Raw genomic sequence first — 18,551 nt, forward strand, 5'->3', positions numbered from 1 at the left:
GATATCGTTGACTTGATTGAAAATAAATGCACAGACACTATTTAAACTGAAGAGAGATGACATCACTGAATTCAATGATGAACTGCCTTTAACTATCATTTTGCATTATTGACACACTGTTTTCCAAATGAATGTTGTTCAGTTGCTTTGATGCAATGTATTTTGTTTAAAGCACTATATAAATAAAGGTGACTTGACTTGACCCAAAAGCTCTTCTGCTTCATTTGCATTTGATAATTAGAAGATGGACATGGAGAAATGTGAAGGAGTGTGGGAGACTGTCTAGAATAATGCCACCATCTGTCTCGGAGATGAACGTTTCTGAAATCTTTCCCTTTCTTCGTTTTCAGCATCAAGTAATTTGCTTGTCTTTATGAAAACGGAAACTCGGCATGACACGACACGACCGCAGCTAATAAGAGCACAGCTGATGTGTAAATTACAGATATGCAGAGTCAGATTTTGGATGAATGAGACTTCCTGGCAGGCCACAGTACTACAAGCCAAGTGCCTCCAAAAGATGTCCTGTTGCTCATCACAGCTGGTTAGGACAGAAACTCTGACTTAACATGAAAGGCCTTTTATCACTCGGTGCATTATTGAATTGCACCTGGTTAGGACATGGTCTGATGGTGTCTCCTCCTGGTCTTAAAAGCACAAAGCCATGGCATTCACCACAGAGACAGGTGCAAGCAGACATGACAGAACGATCCTCTCAAAACACAACAACTGATCGCTGTCATGAAGAAATTCAGACATATGATTAGGGAACAGAACTGAGCGGAGTTTCTCTCAAAAGTTTTGGTGTCAGTGTTTTCTATGGTTTACTTTCAAAAAGCACAGCCCAGGACAGTTTACTGTGTAGGTTTGTTATTTGCCCTTTTTGTTAAAAGGTATGGGCACCTACGGTCTAGAGACTGACAGGGGTCATATATCACACAGTGACAAAACAATTAGCAGTGAAATGTGACCCTTCAGCTATTAAGATGTGAGTAAAATAACCAGGATTCTTGTTCAAAAATACAATAAGTATGATACAAACAGTATGATGCCCCACATTTTTAACACTGGTAATCTTCGGAAGGAGCTGAAGAAAATTTACAAGCTGTAATTGTTCCTTGTGGGAGTAATAAAGTAGTAAACTAAACAAGCTTTACGACATTTAACGGAGTTCTTCTGATGTTTAGGAATAATAGCACCTACTTCACTTCTATATTACATCTGGCAAGTTTATTTATGGAAATGTGGACGGTATTGTGTTGATGTATTCTGATGTTTCTGACATCAAAGCTCAGGAGAAGTCATTTTCACAAGTTTCATTTCAATAAATTATTATTTTTTTAACTGGTGAGGATGCTCTATGTTTTGCATATAACAATGAACTCTCGTTTCCAAAGATCAAGAAAATTGTGTTCCACATAATATGATGTATTTAAGACAAAGCTAACAATGTAGTTTTAGTTGTTATCATAATAATAGAATAACAGAATAGCCCATAATTTAGGGTAAACATGTTTTGAAAGCACAGTGACAATGCTCTAAGCTGGCTGGCTGTTGCAGACTCAGAAGAACACAAGCACTGCGTGGGAGAACTTCCGCAAAGGGCCTTGTATAATGCAACATTTAGATTACAAAGACCCTACATTCATCCCTTCTAAAGTACTGCCACTACAGCAGTGTTCATTTCGTTAACGAAGACAACGACGAAAAATATTTGTTAACGAACATTTTTTTATGTGACTAAGACGAGACGTTGATGAGCTAAAAATAATATCTGATGGCGAAATTATGACTAAATTTATGCCATGTTTTCGTTGACTAGAAGAGACTGGACTATAATGTTTTTTGAGGACTACCGTACTTTCAGAAAGCATCCTATAGGCGAATGTCTTTCAAAATATGTGTCCCTGTCATTGGATTGCGATTGGATAAGGGCCGTTCGCATGTCTATTCTCAGTATAGTAGCCGCAGTGGATGGATAGACGAATAAAACACGAACTAGCGATCTGATACAATGACCTCAGCACCCAAAGTGGTAGGGGTAAGGTAACCAGATGTCCCATTTTTCCCGGGAGTCACAATTAGTTGTCGATTAACTTAAAGTTAGAGAAGGCGGGATAGAAGTGCTCTCTCTCTTTCTCGGCCGCACGCTCCACTTCCTCAGTTCTCATCTACAGCGTGCGATCAGTTCTCAGCGCTCAAATACACACACAACAGTCCAAAAGTTTATCGTTAAGTGAATGTGAACAGGTGGGTGAAAATTGAACGTGTGTCAGTATTTCATGCATGGCTTCCGTCTTAAAGGGCCAACATTCCTAATTAAATACCTACCTGTCATTAATGTTAACCAAAAAAAAGATGTAAATAAACGTATACATGTTAAGTAAAACCTACAGTATTTGAAAAAAAAGTTTAATTTGTATCTCTATTGTATTTGTCTAATTGTGCTTCTTTAAATAGGAATATATATACATACATATATACAGTCGTGGCCAAAAGTTTTGAGAATAACATAATTATTCGTTTTCAAAAGGATTGGGGCTAAACTGCTTTTAGATCTTTGTTTCAGTTGTTTCTGTGATGTACTGAAATATAATTACAAGCACTTCATACGTTTCAAATGCTTTTATGGACAATTACATGACATTTATGCAAAGAGTCAGTATTTGCAGTGTTGGCCCTTCTTTTTCAGGACCTTTGCAATTCGACTGGGCATGCTCTGAATCAACTTCTGGGCCAAATCCTGACTGATAGCATCCCATTCTTTCATACTCACTTCTTGGAGTTTGTCAGAATTAGTGGGTTTTTGTTTGTCCACCCTCCTCTTGAGGACTGACCATAAATTCTCAATGGGATTAAGATTCGGGGAGTTTCCAGGCCATGGACCCAAAATTTCAACATTCTGGTCCCCGAGCCACTTAGTTATCACTTTTTCCTTATGGCACAGTGCTCCTTCATTCTGGAAAATGCATTGTTCTTCACCAAACTGTTGTTGGATTGTTGGAAGAAGTTGCTGTTGGAGGGTGTTTTGGTACCATTCTTTATTCATGGCTGTGTTTTTGGGCATAATTGTGAGGGAACCCACTCCCCTGGGTGAGAAGCAACCCCACACATGAATGGTGTCAGGATGCTTTACTGTTGGCATGACACAGGACTGATGGTAGCGATCACCTTTTCTTCTCCGGACAAGCCTTTTTCCAGATGCCCCAAACAATCGGAAAGGGGCTTCATCGGGGAATATGACTTTGCCCCAGTCCTCAGCAGTTCATTCACTATACTTCCTGCAGAAGATCAATCTGTCCCTGATGTTTTTTTTTTTTTGGATAGAAGAGGCTTCTTTGCTGCCCTTCTTGACACCAGGCCATCTTCCAAAAGTCTTGGCCTCACTGTGCGTGCAGATGCGCTCACACCTGCCTGCTGCCATTCCTGAGCAAGCTCTGCACTGGTGGCACTGCGATCCCGCAGCTGAATCCTCTTTAGGAGACGATCCTGGCGCTTGCTGGACTTTCTTGGACGTCCTGAAGCTTTCTTTACAAGAATTGAACCTCTTTCCTTGAAATTCTTGATTAACCTATAAATTGTTGATTTAGGTGCAATCTTAGTAGCCACAATATCCTTGCCTGTGAAGCCATTTTTATGCAACGCAATGATGGCTGCACGCGTTTCTTTGCAGGTCACCATGGTTAACAATGGAAGAACAATGATTTCAAGCATCACCCTCCTTTTAACATGTCAAGTCTTCCATTCTAACCCAATCAGCCTGACATAATGATCTCCAGCCTTGTGCTCGTCAACATTCTCACCTGAGTTAACAAGACGATTACTGAAATGATCTCGGCAGGTCCTTTAATGACAGCAATGAAATGCAGTGGAAAGGTTTTTTTGGGATTAAGTTAATTTTCATGGCAAAGAAGGACTATACAATTCATCTGATCACTCTTCATTACATTCTGGAGTATATGCAAATTGCTATTATAAAAACTTTTATAATAGCAACTTTTCCAGTTTCCAATATTTATGTAATTCTCAAAACTTTTGGCCACGACTGTACACACACACACACACACACACACACACACATATATACATATATTTTATAAGGTGCTCCTTTTTCACTTCTGTTAAAGGGATAGTTCACCCAAAAACGTTCCTAATTCAGTCCTTGATTCGAATTTCTCATAAGCTTAATTGTTTTGGTTTAAAGAGAGACAAATGAATGATTATTTAAATTTGAAAACTAAATTTAAAACAGTTTGGCTAAAACTACTGACTAAAAGTTGACAAAAATGGAATGACTTTTCGTAGACTAAAACTAGACAAAAACTATGAAAGACTCGAATGACTAAAATGTGACTTAAATCTATTAATCATTTTTGTCTCAAAACTAAGACTAAATCAAAAATGCCTGCCAAAATTAACACTGCACTAAAGCCAGCAAAGCAACAAATTCATCACCTGTACAAATCTTACAGTTACTGTTGAATTAAAATCATCAATGTTTCCTTTGTAATGAATTACCTGTTGTTCATCTGTGATGACTAACACTTGAGATCTAAATAAATGCATGAAAAATGCATGAAATAAATGTATACGTTACAGTATTTATTCACCTTTGTTAACATTAGTCAATATAAATGCAATTGTTCATTTTAGCTCATGTCCATTAAATAATATTAACATTTTAAATTAACAATTGGTCTTGAAAAAAATAATAATACAGCAGACAGGTGGTTTATGGAATGGCAGGAATATTACCCTAGTAATGCTTTATCCAAACTGCACTGTGCTTATAAAGACTACCTTATTAGGACCTTATTAGGCGTTATTCAGAGGTAAGATAAAATGAAAAAAAAAAAAAATCTGTTCCCTTCAGAGATACATTCAGCACTCATATTTAATTAAATCATAGGTCTAACCTTTTTTCATTTACAAATTTAAGATCTCTTGAAATTAAAATTAAGACTTCTCTTTCACCATTTAAACCGTTTTATGGCTTCAAATTTGATAAAACCGAATTTAAGAAACCACAATGACCTTGCTATAAGTTTTGTTATTGAACAGATATGCTTTGCCTCCATATTCGGTAAGACTGGCAGACACGGCCCTAAACTGGCCTCATTTTGCAAGGCTTCCTTAACACTAACTACTCCATTAGTCAAACAGACAACCCACTGACTAATAGGTGTTTGACTGTGCAGTTCTGCATATCCCTATTTCGTAATAACAGAGTAACATCGGTTCATAAAGATTAAGAGACATGCTTGACCAACTCTTCTGATCTTAATGAAACACTTGGAGAACAAGAGCATGTGAATAAATGACAGGTCACAGGCCAGCACAAAGCCAGCAGAGCCTTTACCTCCATACAGACTGATATCAAATGCCACAGGCAAAAGGTGATATTAAGTACATCTATCTCTGTCAAAGATATTCAATTACCAATGGGCAATTTCCTTATGCACGCTGGAGAACTGGTCTGGTTGTCTAGTCGCGTAATTAAGTTATTTATCTGATATACAGCTTTCATAAACCAAACGATAAGGACATGTTGATGAATTTTCATCATGACACTAAGGGGCTGTTTACATGACAACGTTTTCATCCAAAAAATGGGAAGCTTTGGTAACACTTTCTATGAAGCCTGTATTTATAATACATTATTGTATTCTTAAGGCATGATAATGAATGCATAATGCATTATAAAAAAAAAAAAAAAAAACTTATATCAACTCATGAATAATCATAATTATATAATAAGTATTTGTGGTTATAAGTTTAAGAGTATGATTATTTATAACAGACAATGAACACTATTAAATCTACTTTATTTACAGTATGATGGACTGTATCTTACTACATCCTGTAGGGTTAATGTTAATTAATTGATGTAAGATTAATACTCCAACTGAAAAAAAATGCAATGCTTTATATATGGTTACATTTTATTTTGATGGTCTCCTTAATTGACTGTAAGCAACTTTGCAACTACATGCTAACTAACTCTCATTGGAGTATTAATATGCTCAAGAATGGTTGAATCTAGTATGGTAGAATAAGTTGACGTACTTGCAAATACACTTAAGTCAGTTTATCTGTTGGGTGACCATCAAAATAAAGTGTTAGCATATTACAGTAGCAGACATGCTAATACTCTAATAACCTAGTTGATATGTAGTTGGAGATTTTCTTATCAACAGCTGTCTAAAGGGTCCCATCAAAATAATCAAACTGATATTACAATAAAAATAGTTCAAAGCAAATGTCATATTACACATTCATACTGTATGATCTGATATCTGATCTATTATTAATATTACTACTTATAAGTGGTCTTTGACTGCTTTAAGTAAAGTAGCATCAGAAAAATGGCAAGATATGAGACTTCTAATACATTATATTATACATTACATTATACATGAGTAATATAAACCATTGTCAAAGTGGATTCAGCGTGTTCATTGTTTTATAAAGCATCATACTCTTAAGCTATAACCACAAAAAAGCAAATATTATAATCTATTAAAACCGTTCTCATGAATATTCATGAGATTATACAACATATGGTTATTATTATTGTTTTTATAATGCATTATGGATTCATTATCATGCCTTAAGAATACCCTTATAATGTATTATAAATACAGGCTTCAGTGTTACTGGAATCTTTGAAAACAGTGACGTCAGCATGTGCATAGTATGTGTTAGGAATGTAGACATGCGCAATACCTGTCGATTTTAAAGGGGTCATATTATGTGATTTAAATTTTTCCTTTCTCTTTTGGAGTGTTACAAGCTCTTGGTGCATGAAGAAGATTTGTAAAGTTGCAAAGACTAAAGCCTTAAATCCAAAGAGATATTCTTTATCAAAGTTAAGCTACGCCCCCCTAAAACGGCTCATTCAAACACGCCCCACATCTATGTCACTATGTGGAAATATTAGTGTAATGCCGCCCAAATGTTCACGCAAAGAAAGAAGGCGTGGTTTCAGTAACTGCAGTTAGTGTTGAAGAAGTCATGTCAGGGAGATGCTGTATGTATCTAAACGAAAGCAAAAGCACTTTATTTGTTCTTCTGAAAGTAGATGCATTTACTGTAGGAATCTTTATGATCACATAAAACAGAACAGCAACACATTTTATTGACGACTGTTTTGTGAACCTAGGAGGGAGGTAATTCTGACTTTGGTACGACAATCTGGCGCTTCTGAATCAGCTACTGTAAGTATGTTTTGTTATTAGTTTAAGTATTTACTATTTTATATTTAAATGCAGAGTTTAGCATGCCGCGTGTGTGAGCGAGCGAGAGAGAGAGAGAGAGAGAGAGAGAGAGAGAGAGAGAGAGAGAGAGAGAGAGAGAGAGAGAGGGTCAATTCACAGTGGAGTCAGCTGTCTTAACCGTCGTGTCTTGTGTACTGCAAACACATACGAGCTTCATCACTGTGTCTGTCACGCAACTGTTCCTCTTTCGGGCTTGAACTGATGGTAAAACTAGGGACATTATAAACTGTTACATTTATTTTGAAAGATGAAGCTTGCGATTATGGAAAGGGGCGTTACATTACAATAGGTGCTTGTGGTGTTCAGCCATTCACAATGCACTGGGTCATCTGACCAATCAGAGCAGACTGTGCTTGTCGGAGGGGAGGGACTTAGTAGAAAGCGACACGTTTAAGAGAGGCGGGTCATAGAGGACCTACAATAATGTACAGTATTTGAAAAAATTATGTGTTTTTTTGAACATTTAAGCATGTCAACATATTCTATTACACCAAATACACAACATAATGATCTTTACAAAAAAACGCAAAAAGACAAGCGCGATACACACCAATGGTGGAGTACATGGTACTGTTGTTGCTGCTCAAGAGTTTGCTAACACTTCTTCAGCAAAATGTGGATTTACTTGACAAATATTACAACCAACAGCAGAGATACATCATATACATCATATAATCATCACTTCCCTACAGGTACGGTTTACTAACAATATGACAGCACCAACTACTGGCCTGGTATATGTAATTACAGCGTTTTGGGCTGTTTTTGTGGATATGTGTAAACGCTAATTGTTTTGAAATAGCCGATGTGTGAACTTTTCCGTTTTTACTACATTGTCGTTCTGTAAATGTATCCTAATTTATAGTACTTTTGCATTAATTTTATAAGCTCAGTGTAACCTTGACCCCATGTAAAACACAGATTCACTGAAACTTCCTGTGACATTGTTCTCTCGATGATTAGAAGTCAACACAAGATGCTATTCGCAAACTATGTTACTTCAATAATGTGACAAATAAGAGCATATTTAATGACAAAACAGTGTAAGGCAGGACTTGAATTTGTCTGGGGTGGAACTGATGCCTAAATTGTTATTTGGCATTTAGTCAACATTATTCAGAAATGGAGATCGGTTTCATCAGATTTCATCCATTCTTCAGCCTCCTAATAAACAAGGTAATTGTAACGGAGCCAACAGGACAGGAAACGTGTGGATCCAAATGCAAAGCTTTATTAGACCACATGGTAAGACAGGCTAAGATCAGACACCGGCAAACAGGAACAGAGGATACAAGACGAAGAGTGATGCAATGGCGGGCGTGGATCTGCGATCTGCGAACAATATCCAATAGGGTAGTCCAATGGGGTCATCCGTATACAGGCGATGATCAGGCAAGGGGCAGACAATCTCCAACAGGGGCAAGACTAGAGAGGTAAAACTAAGGCAGGCACGGGATGAAACTAGAATGATTAAACTTAAGCCAAGACAACAAATAACTAGAATAGTAGAACTAAGATTAGGAACTAAGAACTAAGGCACGGAATGAAACTCAGACAGGGAAACTGCTCTGCGAAGTAGCTAATGCTCTCAAGCGCTAATAACACTCAACCAAGATGAGTAAGAGAGTAAGCCTTTTGTAGAGCATGTGAATTGACCTCAGATGACATGTGATCAGTGAGATGCATTGTGGGAAGTGCAGTCCAGGGTGATCTGTGACAGCCTGTGTGTTGCAAGAGTCAATGTAAACCACAGGCAAATTTCTGTAGCGATCGAACAGAAGTCTAAAAACCAGGTTCGTTACAGTAATGAAAGAATTCAAACCTTACTGAATAAATGTCTGATGTGAACTGCACTCTATTAGTCTCTACATGTGTGTTTCAGATACTGTAGCACCTGATGGCTGCCGGATGAGCAGGCACATAAGCATATGAGTGTAAGAACAGCTCAGGTGCTAAAGTAACCTGCTACACATCAAAGATAGAAGGATCAAATACGACTTAGTTTAGCTTGATTATCAGGGGGTGGAGAGAGAGAGAGAGAGAGAGAGAGAGAGAGAGAGAGAGAGAGAGAGAGAGAGAGAGAGAGAGAGAGAGAGAGAATGTGTGTGTGCATCAGTGCATTTCTACAACCTTAATATGACTCCTTGACATTTTCCTGAAAATGTCATTAACCGTTAAAAGAGATGTGTTATGGATTGGTGTGTAAAAGGGTTATTATAAACTCTGTCACTTCTCTATTGTTTCTCTGTGTGTGTTTTAGAGTAGACAGTTTCATTCATTATAATGGGAGCAATTTAGTTTTGACACATTATAAACATTCCACTTTGCAAGGTCCAAATTTTTTCCATTATTTTTAGAAGAAAAAAATACATTTTTAGCACTGTGACAATGGAATTATTTGGCTTCTTTTTTTCATTTATATTCACATGAAGAGTGCAGGCAATTATGTTATTTGCCATATCTACAATGAGATAAGCCGTTTTCCTTGTGTAAAACTGTACCAGTCACAAAGACATTAAGATTAACACAACAGTCGAGGTTTACAAGCGCTCCTGACAAATTACATTCCTTACAAAATAAATGGCTTTGCAGCAGAAGCCCATAAGAAACTTTTTATAAAACAATATAACAAGTTGTTGGCAAATACAGCTGATGAAAGTTACAGAAGCTAAAATAAAGTTTTTACGACCAAGGGGATAAAGCAGAAGGATTGTTTGCACCTGGCAAATTAAACTGCCGCCTTTCTGAGAACTGCAAGAAAAAAAGTGTTCCTCCTACCTCTTTGAGAAGCCCTAATATTGCCAAAACCATAAAGTGTCAACAATTATTTACTCTAGACTATTCACTCTGATGGCCTTTTTTAATGTTTCCGTCCAACTAGTATGATAAACATTTTGAAAGTGTGCAAGAAATCTTGAATGGAAAAGCCTGAAATGGGAATCAACTGCACTTGACAGAGGTAGGTAATGTAGAGTTTCCATTAGTTGAAATGTGCATTAAAATTATGCTGCTTTAAATTGTATTCACACTCACAATGACACGTTTTTACCATTTGGCTGCCAATATGCTCATCGGTCAATTTATGTGTGAAAGCTTGATGTGACTGGATCAATGAAAGGCTTAAACATAAATATTGTGCTAGTTAGACAGAAACATATCATCACACTTCACCCACAGCTCGCCATTAAAGTGTGTCCTCACAATCTGCCACAGCTGCACTCCCAGGTAAATGGAGGCTGGTGATGTATGGAAATAGCCATTTGTGCCATCATTATGTCAGCTAATGCAGCTTTTATGCAACATCTTCATCCTGACAGCATCCAATACCAATGTACTAATGAATAACTGCTCAAATAGAGTAAATACCCCATATATTGGTTCATAGCAACATGGGTATGCTTGCATGAGTTCTGCAAATTAGCAGTCCCGTGAAGTCATGTTACATGTGTTTACATGGCACTTTATTCAAATATATTGCTTAAAAACAGAATTAACTTCTATAAAGCGGCTCTCCACTGCGTTCATATTTTTACCTGCGGAAATCTGTCCTCCAAGGACTTGACATCTAGATTAAAGACCCATCTCTTTAACCTGGCTTACACATAACATACTAATATGCTTTTAATATCAAAATCTGTTTAAGGATTTTTAGGCTGCATTAATTAGGTAAACAGGAACCGGAAACACTTCACATAACACCCGATGTACTTGCTACATCATCAGAAGAATGGCATCTATGCTAATATTTGTCTGTTTCTCTCTTGTTCCGAGGTCACCGTAGCCACCAGATCCAGTCTGTGTCCAGATCAGAGGGTCACTGCAGTCACCCGGATCCAGTACGTATCCAGACCAGATTGTGGATCAGCACCAAGAAAGGACCTCTACATCCCTGAAAGACAGCGGAGACCAGGACAACTAGAGCCCCAGATACAGATCCCCTGTAAAGACCTTGTCTCAGAGGACCACCAGGACAAGACCACAGGAAACAGCCGGCTCAAACTCTTCCAGAAAGTCCGCTTTGGGAAGCCATTCTGAACTCCCAAAACAAACTTTGTTTTGGCCAGATTTTGTTTAACATGAAACCACATCAGTTCATTCTTCAATTTTGCTTGAAGTATATTGGGGCCTCTAGCTGTCTTTACTTGCATCTACAAATCATTTTCCTAATTACAAGATTATTATAAATTGCTTTTAAAATTCTTATTAATAATTCTAAATGTAAGTGAAAAATTAATTATTTTAACAAAGTCATACTGTATGTATGAGACAGAAATCATTGTTTTTGCTATAATTCTCATTTGCATCCTTATTTTGTGAAAGTACAGTATCAATCTATTTTGAAACTCACTGTGTTTCTATTTCTGTAATAACGGTTAAAAAAATGCCATCATCCATAGCTCTCGAAGAACTTTACCGAATCTTTACCGAGAGAGAAGCAACATGCATGGACTGCAAAGGGCTTGAATGAAGCATGTTTGCCTCTATACAAAAATATTAGAGGATTTACCGTCGAAAGATCATTAACATTAATGTGTACAGCTCTGTAGAAATGGTAAAGTGGTGCTACCATTGTCATTATGTCTCACAGCCCAGTTGCAGAACAGAGAAAACTGTGTACAGATTCAGGCCAGAAGACTCGCTGCTCGAATACTTTACATAACAGCGAATGATCAGATGGACTGGATATTGTTCAGCCTCAAAGAGGGATGTCTGACACGGCTCTGCTATCAGCGAATGCACACAAGGGCTTTAGAAAGGGTTGAATGGGCCTATCTTTTTGAAATGCTAAAGAGATTTGGATGCGGTGGAATGGCTTGTTCTATAAAAATCCTATATAGCTGCAAGGCTGATCAACAACATGGTGTCAAAGTCATTCAACATTTCCAGAGGCAGGGCTCTGTCCTCTGTATAATTGCCACCAAACCTTTTGTAGAGCATAAAATAGCAATAAAATATTGATGTCTTACTCTATCTAAACTGGCTTGACACATTTAATCGTGCTTTACTAAGTCATATTGACACATTTAGGAAAGCATAAGGCTGCAAGATTAATAAGCTGCATGATTCCTCAATACTCATACAGAATTATTATTCTGAAAATGAACCTTCTAATAATACACATGGACAGATGGTGGATTTTAACATCTTAAGATTGTAAAAATGTTGCTCACTGCACAACACAGAAAAATAAGCGCACAAAAACCTTCCTCTGTGGCTAGACATAGTAAGAATGTTGAAATCAAGATAAAATTGACATCACTGGAATCCACACAGTGCAAAAGTCTTAGTATTTCCACCAAAAAAAGAGTAGTTTATTATATATTTTACTCTAGTTATCAGTTTACATTTCCAAACATTTCTTTTGCCATTAATCGTGATAATCCAGTGAGATTTTGTGTCATACAGCAGCCAGTGCACCACACAGAGATGTGATCTGATCATCATCTGTCTGTCTGGAATTACATGAAGAAACAGAACAAACTAAAACACACTCAATCAAAGAAGAACTGTGGCAAGCCCTCAGTTGCCTCAGTTTTTTTTTATGGCTTGGCATTGATTGATTAAGGGGCCGTTCACATATCGCGTCTCTTGCATGCTCATTTTCGTTATTTCCTATGTAGGTGCGCGGTATGCGCGCTCATAATGGAAGCCAAGCTGAAGGAACAGCTGATCATAGCTGTATATGGATTGCCATTTTGAAATAAATTTAGTAGCAGAGCTACTGCAAACGATTTTTAGAGCAGCAAATACATTTATCCTTTGCTGAATTTTCTGCGTCTTCATGGAGAGAGCGTGTCATGGTTGACAGACGCCTCAGGGGCGCAACTGCACGAGTGCTTTGGAAAGAAGGAGAAAGCGTTGCGACCGAGCGGCAAGCTCTCGCTCTCTCTCGTGAGGCCAATAAGGAAGTGACTAAAACTGCAATTCATCGACTGGCCGCTTGAGGCTGGCTGCAAAAGGGAGTCAGTCCCATAGACTCCCCATGTTAAAATGCCCAACTTTACAGCAGAAAAAAACATGTTTACAGCCTGGTTCAAAAAATGATTTTGGTCTATATTGCTAATTTTGCCCTTCATGACAACTGTGAGGGGGGGGGGGATTTTTTTTATAACTCATCCGTTTAAATTATATTAAGCCTTAAAGTTCTGCATAATTAAGGGCGTGGCCACTTGAATGACAGGTGGATTGCCGCTGCTGACAATGCCGTCGTGCTAGGTGGGCGTGGCTTCAGCAGTCAGCTCCCGCCTTTTTGCCCATTTTCAATTATCCGGGAGAGTCGCGCGGTGACGCAATGCCAAGATGGCGACGGCCCGCTCTGCACACTTTAGGCTTCAAAACTGGCAATTATTTTATCGTGCGTCAATGCAGTTTTTTATTATTATGAAAGTCCGTTGCTCACTGGCTCTGAATACACATACAGACAAACCATGAATCACAAGAGAGCGGAAGAATTGGGCTACTTTAACACTGTTGGCATGGGTTGTTTTTCATGTCTGCGGGTTGAAGCGACTTCATTAACATGATATTTATTCGCTGGAATACAAATTTTAGCAGGAGAGCCCCGCCAAATTTTTTTTTATTTTACTCCCCATAATGTGATTTTTAACTGGAGACCCCCTCGAAACGTGATTGGGCTAGTTTTGGACTAGTTTTGAGTAGCGATTGGGTGGGTTTTCTTGTGAAACCTGGCAACTCTGACATGAAGACAGCAGAGAAGCGTTCTTGCTCAGCACAGTGGAGTGCATCATTGTTAACATTGTGGTTTACTGAGTCGTTTGGGACGTGGTAACACACATCCCTCTCACAATAAATAGCTTTACAGACCTATCACCAAATTGCCGCTCAGAAATGTTCACGCAATCATGCTAGGTATCAGAAGTTCTGCGCTCTGCTAACTACACGCGTACCACGCTCTGGCCCACCTCTTCAATTGTGTCAGGTCTGGTTAAATGAACCACGTCCTTAGCACATCACGTAGCAAATCACACTAGCTAAACAAACCGGGCTTTGGGGGTCAAACGCGCTCAGGCACGGTTAAAATTGCGTAGTGTGAGTAAACCCTCACTCTCCCACATCTCGCATAAATGTATAAAATAATTAAATAATTTTTTTTGCATCATTTCCCAGCACTTGGTCGGTATTTAAAAGTAAATTTTGAATTTTACGCAGAATCCAATATTCACAGAGTTATTGTCATCATGTTTTCTCCTTTTCTTTCCAAACAGTGACAAACGCCAGTCTTTCTTCTTTGCAGAATGCAATATATCCGCTCAACCAATCACAGTGCACCATTCCACACACTCTAGACAGTAGTTGCGGCGCTTTGAATACATCCGGCATCCTAGTTTTCCTCATCTACTTTGTAATTTGTAATCAACAACAAAAGGGCTGCACGATAAATCGCATGTTGTCGATTGTCATTTGCATCTCGTCAGTAAATCTCCATCACGTGCTTTCAGATGGAGCAGCATTGAATACACAGAGCTGTAGATCAATAACATTCGATTATGAACATGATATAGCGTAGCTTGTCAATGTTAGTGTTTGTAAAAATGCCATTAATGTTTTTGTCAATATAGCATGTAAATGTATCATGACAAAGATGAATGCACTTTCAGAAATTGAATTTATTTTTGTAATTTTTTATTGTTGTAATTATATAACATTTTATAATAAAACTTTGAAAATCTAAATTAGAATTTTTTATGTAATTATAACCTAAAAATGTATGAAAACTTTGAAACAGAAAATAGTGGTTTTCATCTTGCCACTTTCTTGGTAAAGAAAACACATTTTTACTCAAATTAAACACTTCATATATAAAACATTTAAGTAATTAAAGACAACCCACGAAGCACACTTGTCAAGTGAGTATAAGAACAACACACTTGAAATTTTCCACTCAAAAATGCTCCATTCATTCTGTTTGGAACAGGTAATCTGTAATGAAAGGTTTCATTGTCGTACATTACACTGGTTTCAGGGTCGCAGGAATCCTCTTTCAAAATGAGAGACTGGAGGACATGTGGAAATGAGGATAGCAGAGCATGTGAGGGACGCTCATATGCCCAAACCAAACACAAGACTGGAATTATTAAATATACCTGGCTAATGTGCACCAGCAGTGTTACACTATCACAACATTCTGGAGATCTGTGTGTGATGCACGAAGCTCAGAGGTTCTGAGTCACTGTACAGAAAATGTCTCATTGCATTACAGTGAAAAATAAAGTCAATATCAGGGCAGCTATGAGAGACGCTGATAGAAAGCACAAACATCATGTCAGCAGAGAAATCACATTATGCTGTTTAAATAGAGGGCTACTGAGGACACTTACTTTAATACATTTTTAAACATATTGATGTGACTGATTGGTTGTCATGCAGGAACGTGGTGTGTGTGACCTTTACCTTGCATTTGCAGAAAGATTGAACGATATTGGAAAAATGGAAATGTGGGAGTAACCTGATGGGTATTTTTATGATTTCTGCAGCTTTTATGATGCAATTGTAAGCGCCTCTCTCTTCGGTTTTGTTTCTAATCAGTCAATGGCACATTGAAGCCCAGCTTGTGTTTTCAATCCGGCACACCAGCGGGGGACCTCTTGTGTGTTTATCCTCCTGGGACCATATATGCCACATATTTACAGCCGCATGCCTGGTGCATTCTGAGCTTTTAGAGAAAACACATTTTTAAAAGATGCACAGTCCATTTTATCTGGGGTTCTGCAGGTTTTATGAGATAAATTTAAGACCAAGTAAAGAAAATCAATTTGGTCTCTAAATGTATGTTTTTTAAGTCTCGTATTTTCCAGTGCAAATGTCTGAAGATTCTTAAATCAAGGTACTACTCGAGAAGCAAAATTATACGGTTTTAATAGACTTCAGTGGTCTTAGCTAAGCGAGTGAAGGAAACTTACACTATTTGTAAAATCTTGATTTAAGGTTCTTTAAGATAATACGTATTGGAAAAGAAGACAAAATTACTAAAAAAGTTTTTGTGTTTGTTTTTGCAGTGCATGCAACATTTAATGCCATGGCTCTATAAATGTAAGACTTTCTGCAATGTGATTTAACAAATTGTTAGGGCTAAGTTTGAAAGTGTATGATTATATGCATTTTTCTTACTGTCATATTGCTTGTAGATAAAGGTCTCAGTCTCAAAATTCAGTGACTGTTTAAAAGTTTCTTTTTTATTATTATTTATTTACACTGTTCGGAACGTTACTTTAAAAAAGTAATTAGTTATAGTTACTCACTAATTGTTCCAAAAAGTAACTGAGTTAGTAACTGAATTACTTTATAATAAAAGTAACTCGTTACCAGGGAAAGTAACTATTTGCGTTACTGTAAAAAAAAAAAGTGTTTTTTTTTGTTTGTTTTTTAGCAGTTTTCACAAGTCAGTTGAACTGAGTAGAACAGACAGGTGTTCGTTCATAACTTTCGATATTTATTGCACATAACAGACAGCAAGAGTTTTATCCTGCACTTCAAGTATTATCTTTGTAAGAAAAGTGTTTTTGGCCACTAACTTTGTAGATGCATGTGTCGTTGTGAAATGCTTCATTAAATTAGAGTTGTTTACAACGGATGTCGACAAAGTCTTCGCTCCTGGACAATGTACACAATACATGCACGTTCATGCCTTTGACCACAATGAATTTGAGGTAGTGCTTATATCTCCACCTTGAAAATGCCAACTTTTCATCCGATTGCTCCTGACTCGCCATCTCTGCTACTGCTGCGAATCTCTGTTTAGTTGTTGCGTGTGTGTGTGGCGCCGCTGGCGCTTGTGCTGGCATGTGTGTAAAAGCACTGGCTCTGCCTTAGCCAATCATAATCACTTATCTCGTCATTAACCCACCTCCTCACTAGCTGTGTGAGCCAGGGGTGTGTTCGGTTTATTCAATCAATGCATAGTAATGCACCACATTTAACGTTCAGTAATGTTAACGGCGTTATAATGACGGGAAAAGTAATTAATTAGATTACTCCGTTACTGAAAAAATAACGTTGTTACCTAACGCCGTTATTTTAAACGCCGTTATTACAAACACTGTTTATTTAATATATATATATATATATATAAAAATAAAAAACGGAAAAGAAAATGCAAATCACTGCTTACTCAGATCTGAATGACCTAGCGTGTATAAATGACTTACTATCATTTTTATTTATGGGACAAATAAGAAATTTGGTGCAGTTATTGATATTTCTATGATGTAAATATGTAATGTAACAGACTACTTACATAAAACACATCAATATCAGTTCTCGCTGTATCTCCCAATATTATATCTCAGTAAGATGATATTTTAAATGTATAGTTTGATGATCAGAGCTGTAGGTTTAATTATGAAGGCAATGCAACACAATGATTGAGAGATCAAATAAACCTTGCTCAAAAGTCTGACGATCAAACACTCAACATTTTTGATCATGTTGATAATTTAGTGACCTTAGAAATTTCATCAGTATCGAAAATAATACAATACAGGGGTAATTATAATGTTATGATATAATAATAAAATGATTTTTCTGCTTTATACCTTATTATGAATTTTTTACATGTTTTGTAGCTTAGCAGCAATATTTGTGCATAATTCATGTTGACTTCATACAAAACAAAGAGTGTGCAATTGGATGAGAACTGTGTCTAGATTTGAGGCTCATAATGACTCAATAACAATTTAGTTTGCAGCTTGAGAGAATTTGTGTGTGTGCACACCATATGATACCACATTAACCATGGATTATTACTGCCATTAACTGAAATGCTTATGAGCAAGCCTGAAAGAACCTAAAACAAACCCTCTTATTTACTCTTCAGCTCACTGCAGGTCATACAGTCATAGTGTATTTCTCTTCTATCGGTTTGTGTTTGTGTCAGACTCACCCCTATAGGCTGGAAGATAAGACCGTCAACTTCATGGCTGACCTGCGAGGTGAAACTGCCCTCCAGGAGCTGTGAACAAAACAAAAGACACTGAGAACATATCATGTGTATATACTGTAGCACAAAGAACAAGAAAGAGCAAAACTTGCCCGTGTTAAACTTTGAAAGAACAATGCCTTCCAAACAAAGTTTCCAAAGCAGATTTCCCAAACACTCTCTCCATCAACCTATAGTATGTTTGGAAAAAAGGTAGCGCAGTCCCAAAACTCAAGCCACGGAGCCAGAGGTTGACATGTCAGACTGCTTCCATAAACACAGAGACGTTTGGAAAGAGCCACTGAGCCACAGTGTTGAGTCTTTTAGAGGAACCCAAC

General features: G+C 37.5%; 1 protein-coding gene across 1 annotated transcript in view; it reads right to left on the reverse strand.

Moving 5' to 3' along the window:
• Window positions 1–18,551, reverse strand: part of rngtt (RNA guanylyltransferase and 5'-phosphatase) — a 108,667-nt gene that overhangs the window by 33,869 nt on the left and 56,247 nt on the right. Inside the window, exon 12 of the mRNA XM_026194970.1 lies at window positions 18,178–18,246. Within this exon, the coding sequence (XP_026050755.1) occupies window positions 18,178–18,246 (69 nt within the window). The remainder of the gene's footprint in view (window positions 1–18,177; window positions 18,247–18,551) is intronic.

Source organism: Carassius auratus, chromosome 20 (genome assembly GCF_003368295.1).
Source record: "Carassius auratus strain Wakin chromosome 20, ASM336829v1, whole genome shotgun sequence".
Classification (NCBI taxonomy): domain Eukaryota; kingdom Metazoa; phylum Chordata; class Actinopteri; order Cypriniformes; family Cyprinidae; genus Carassius; species Carassius auratus.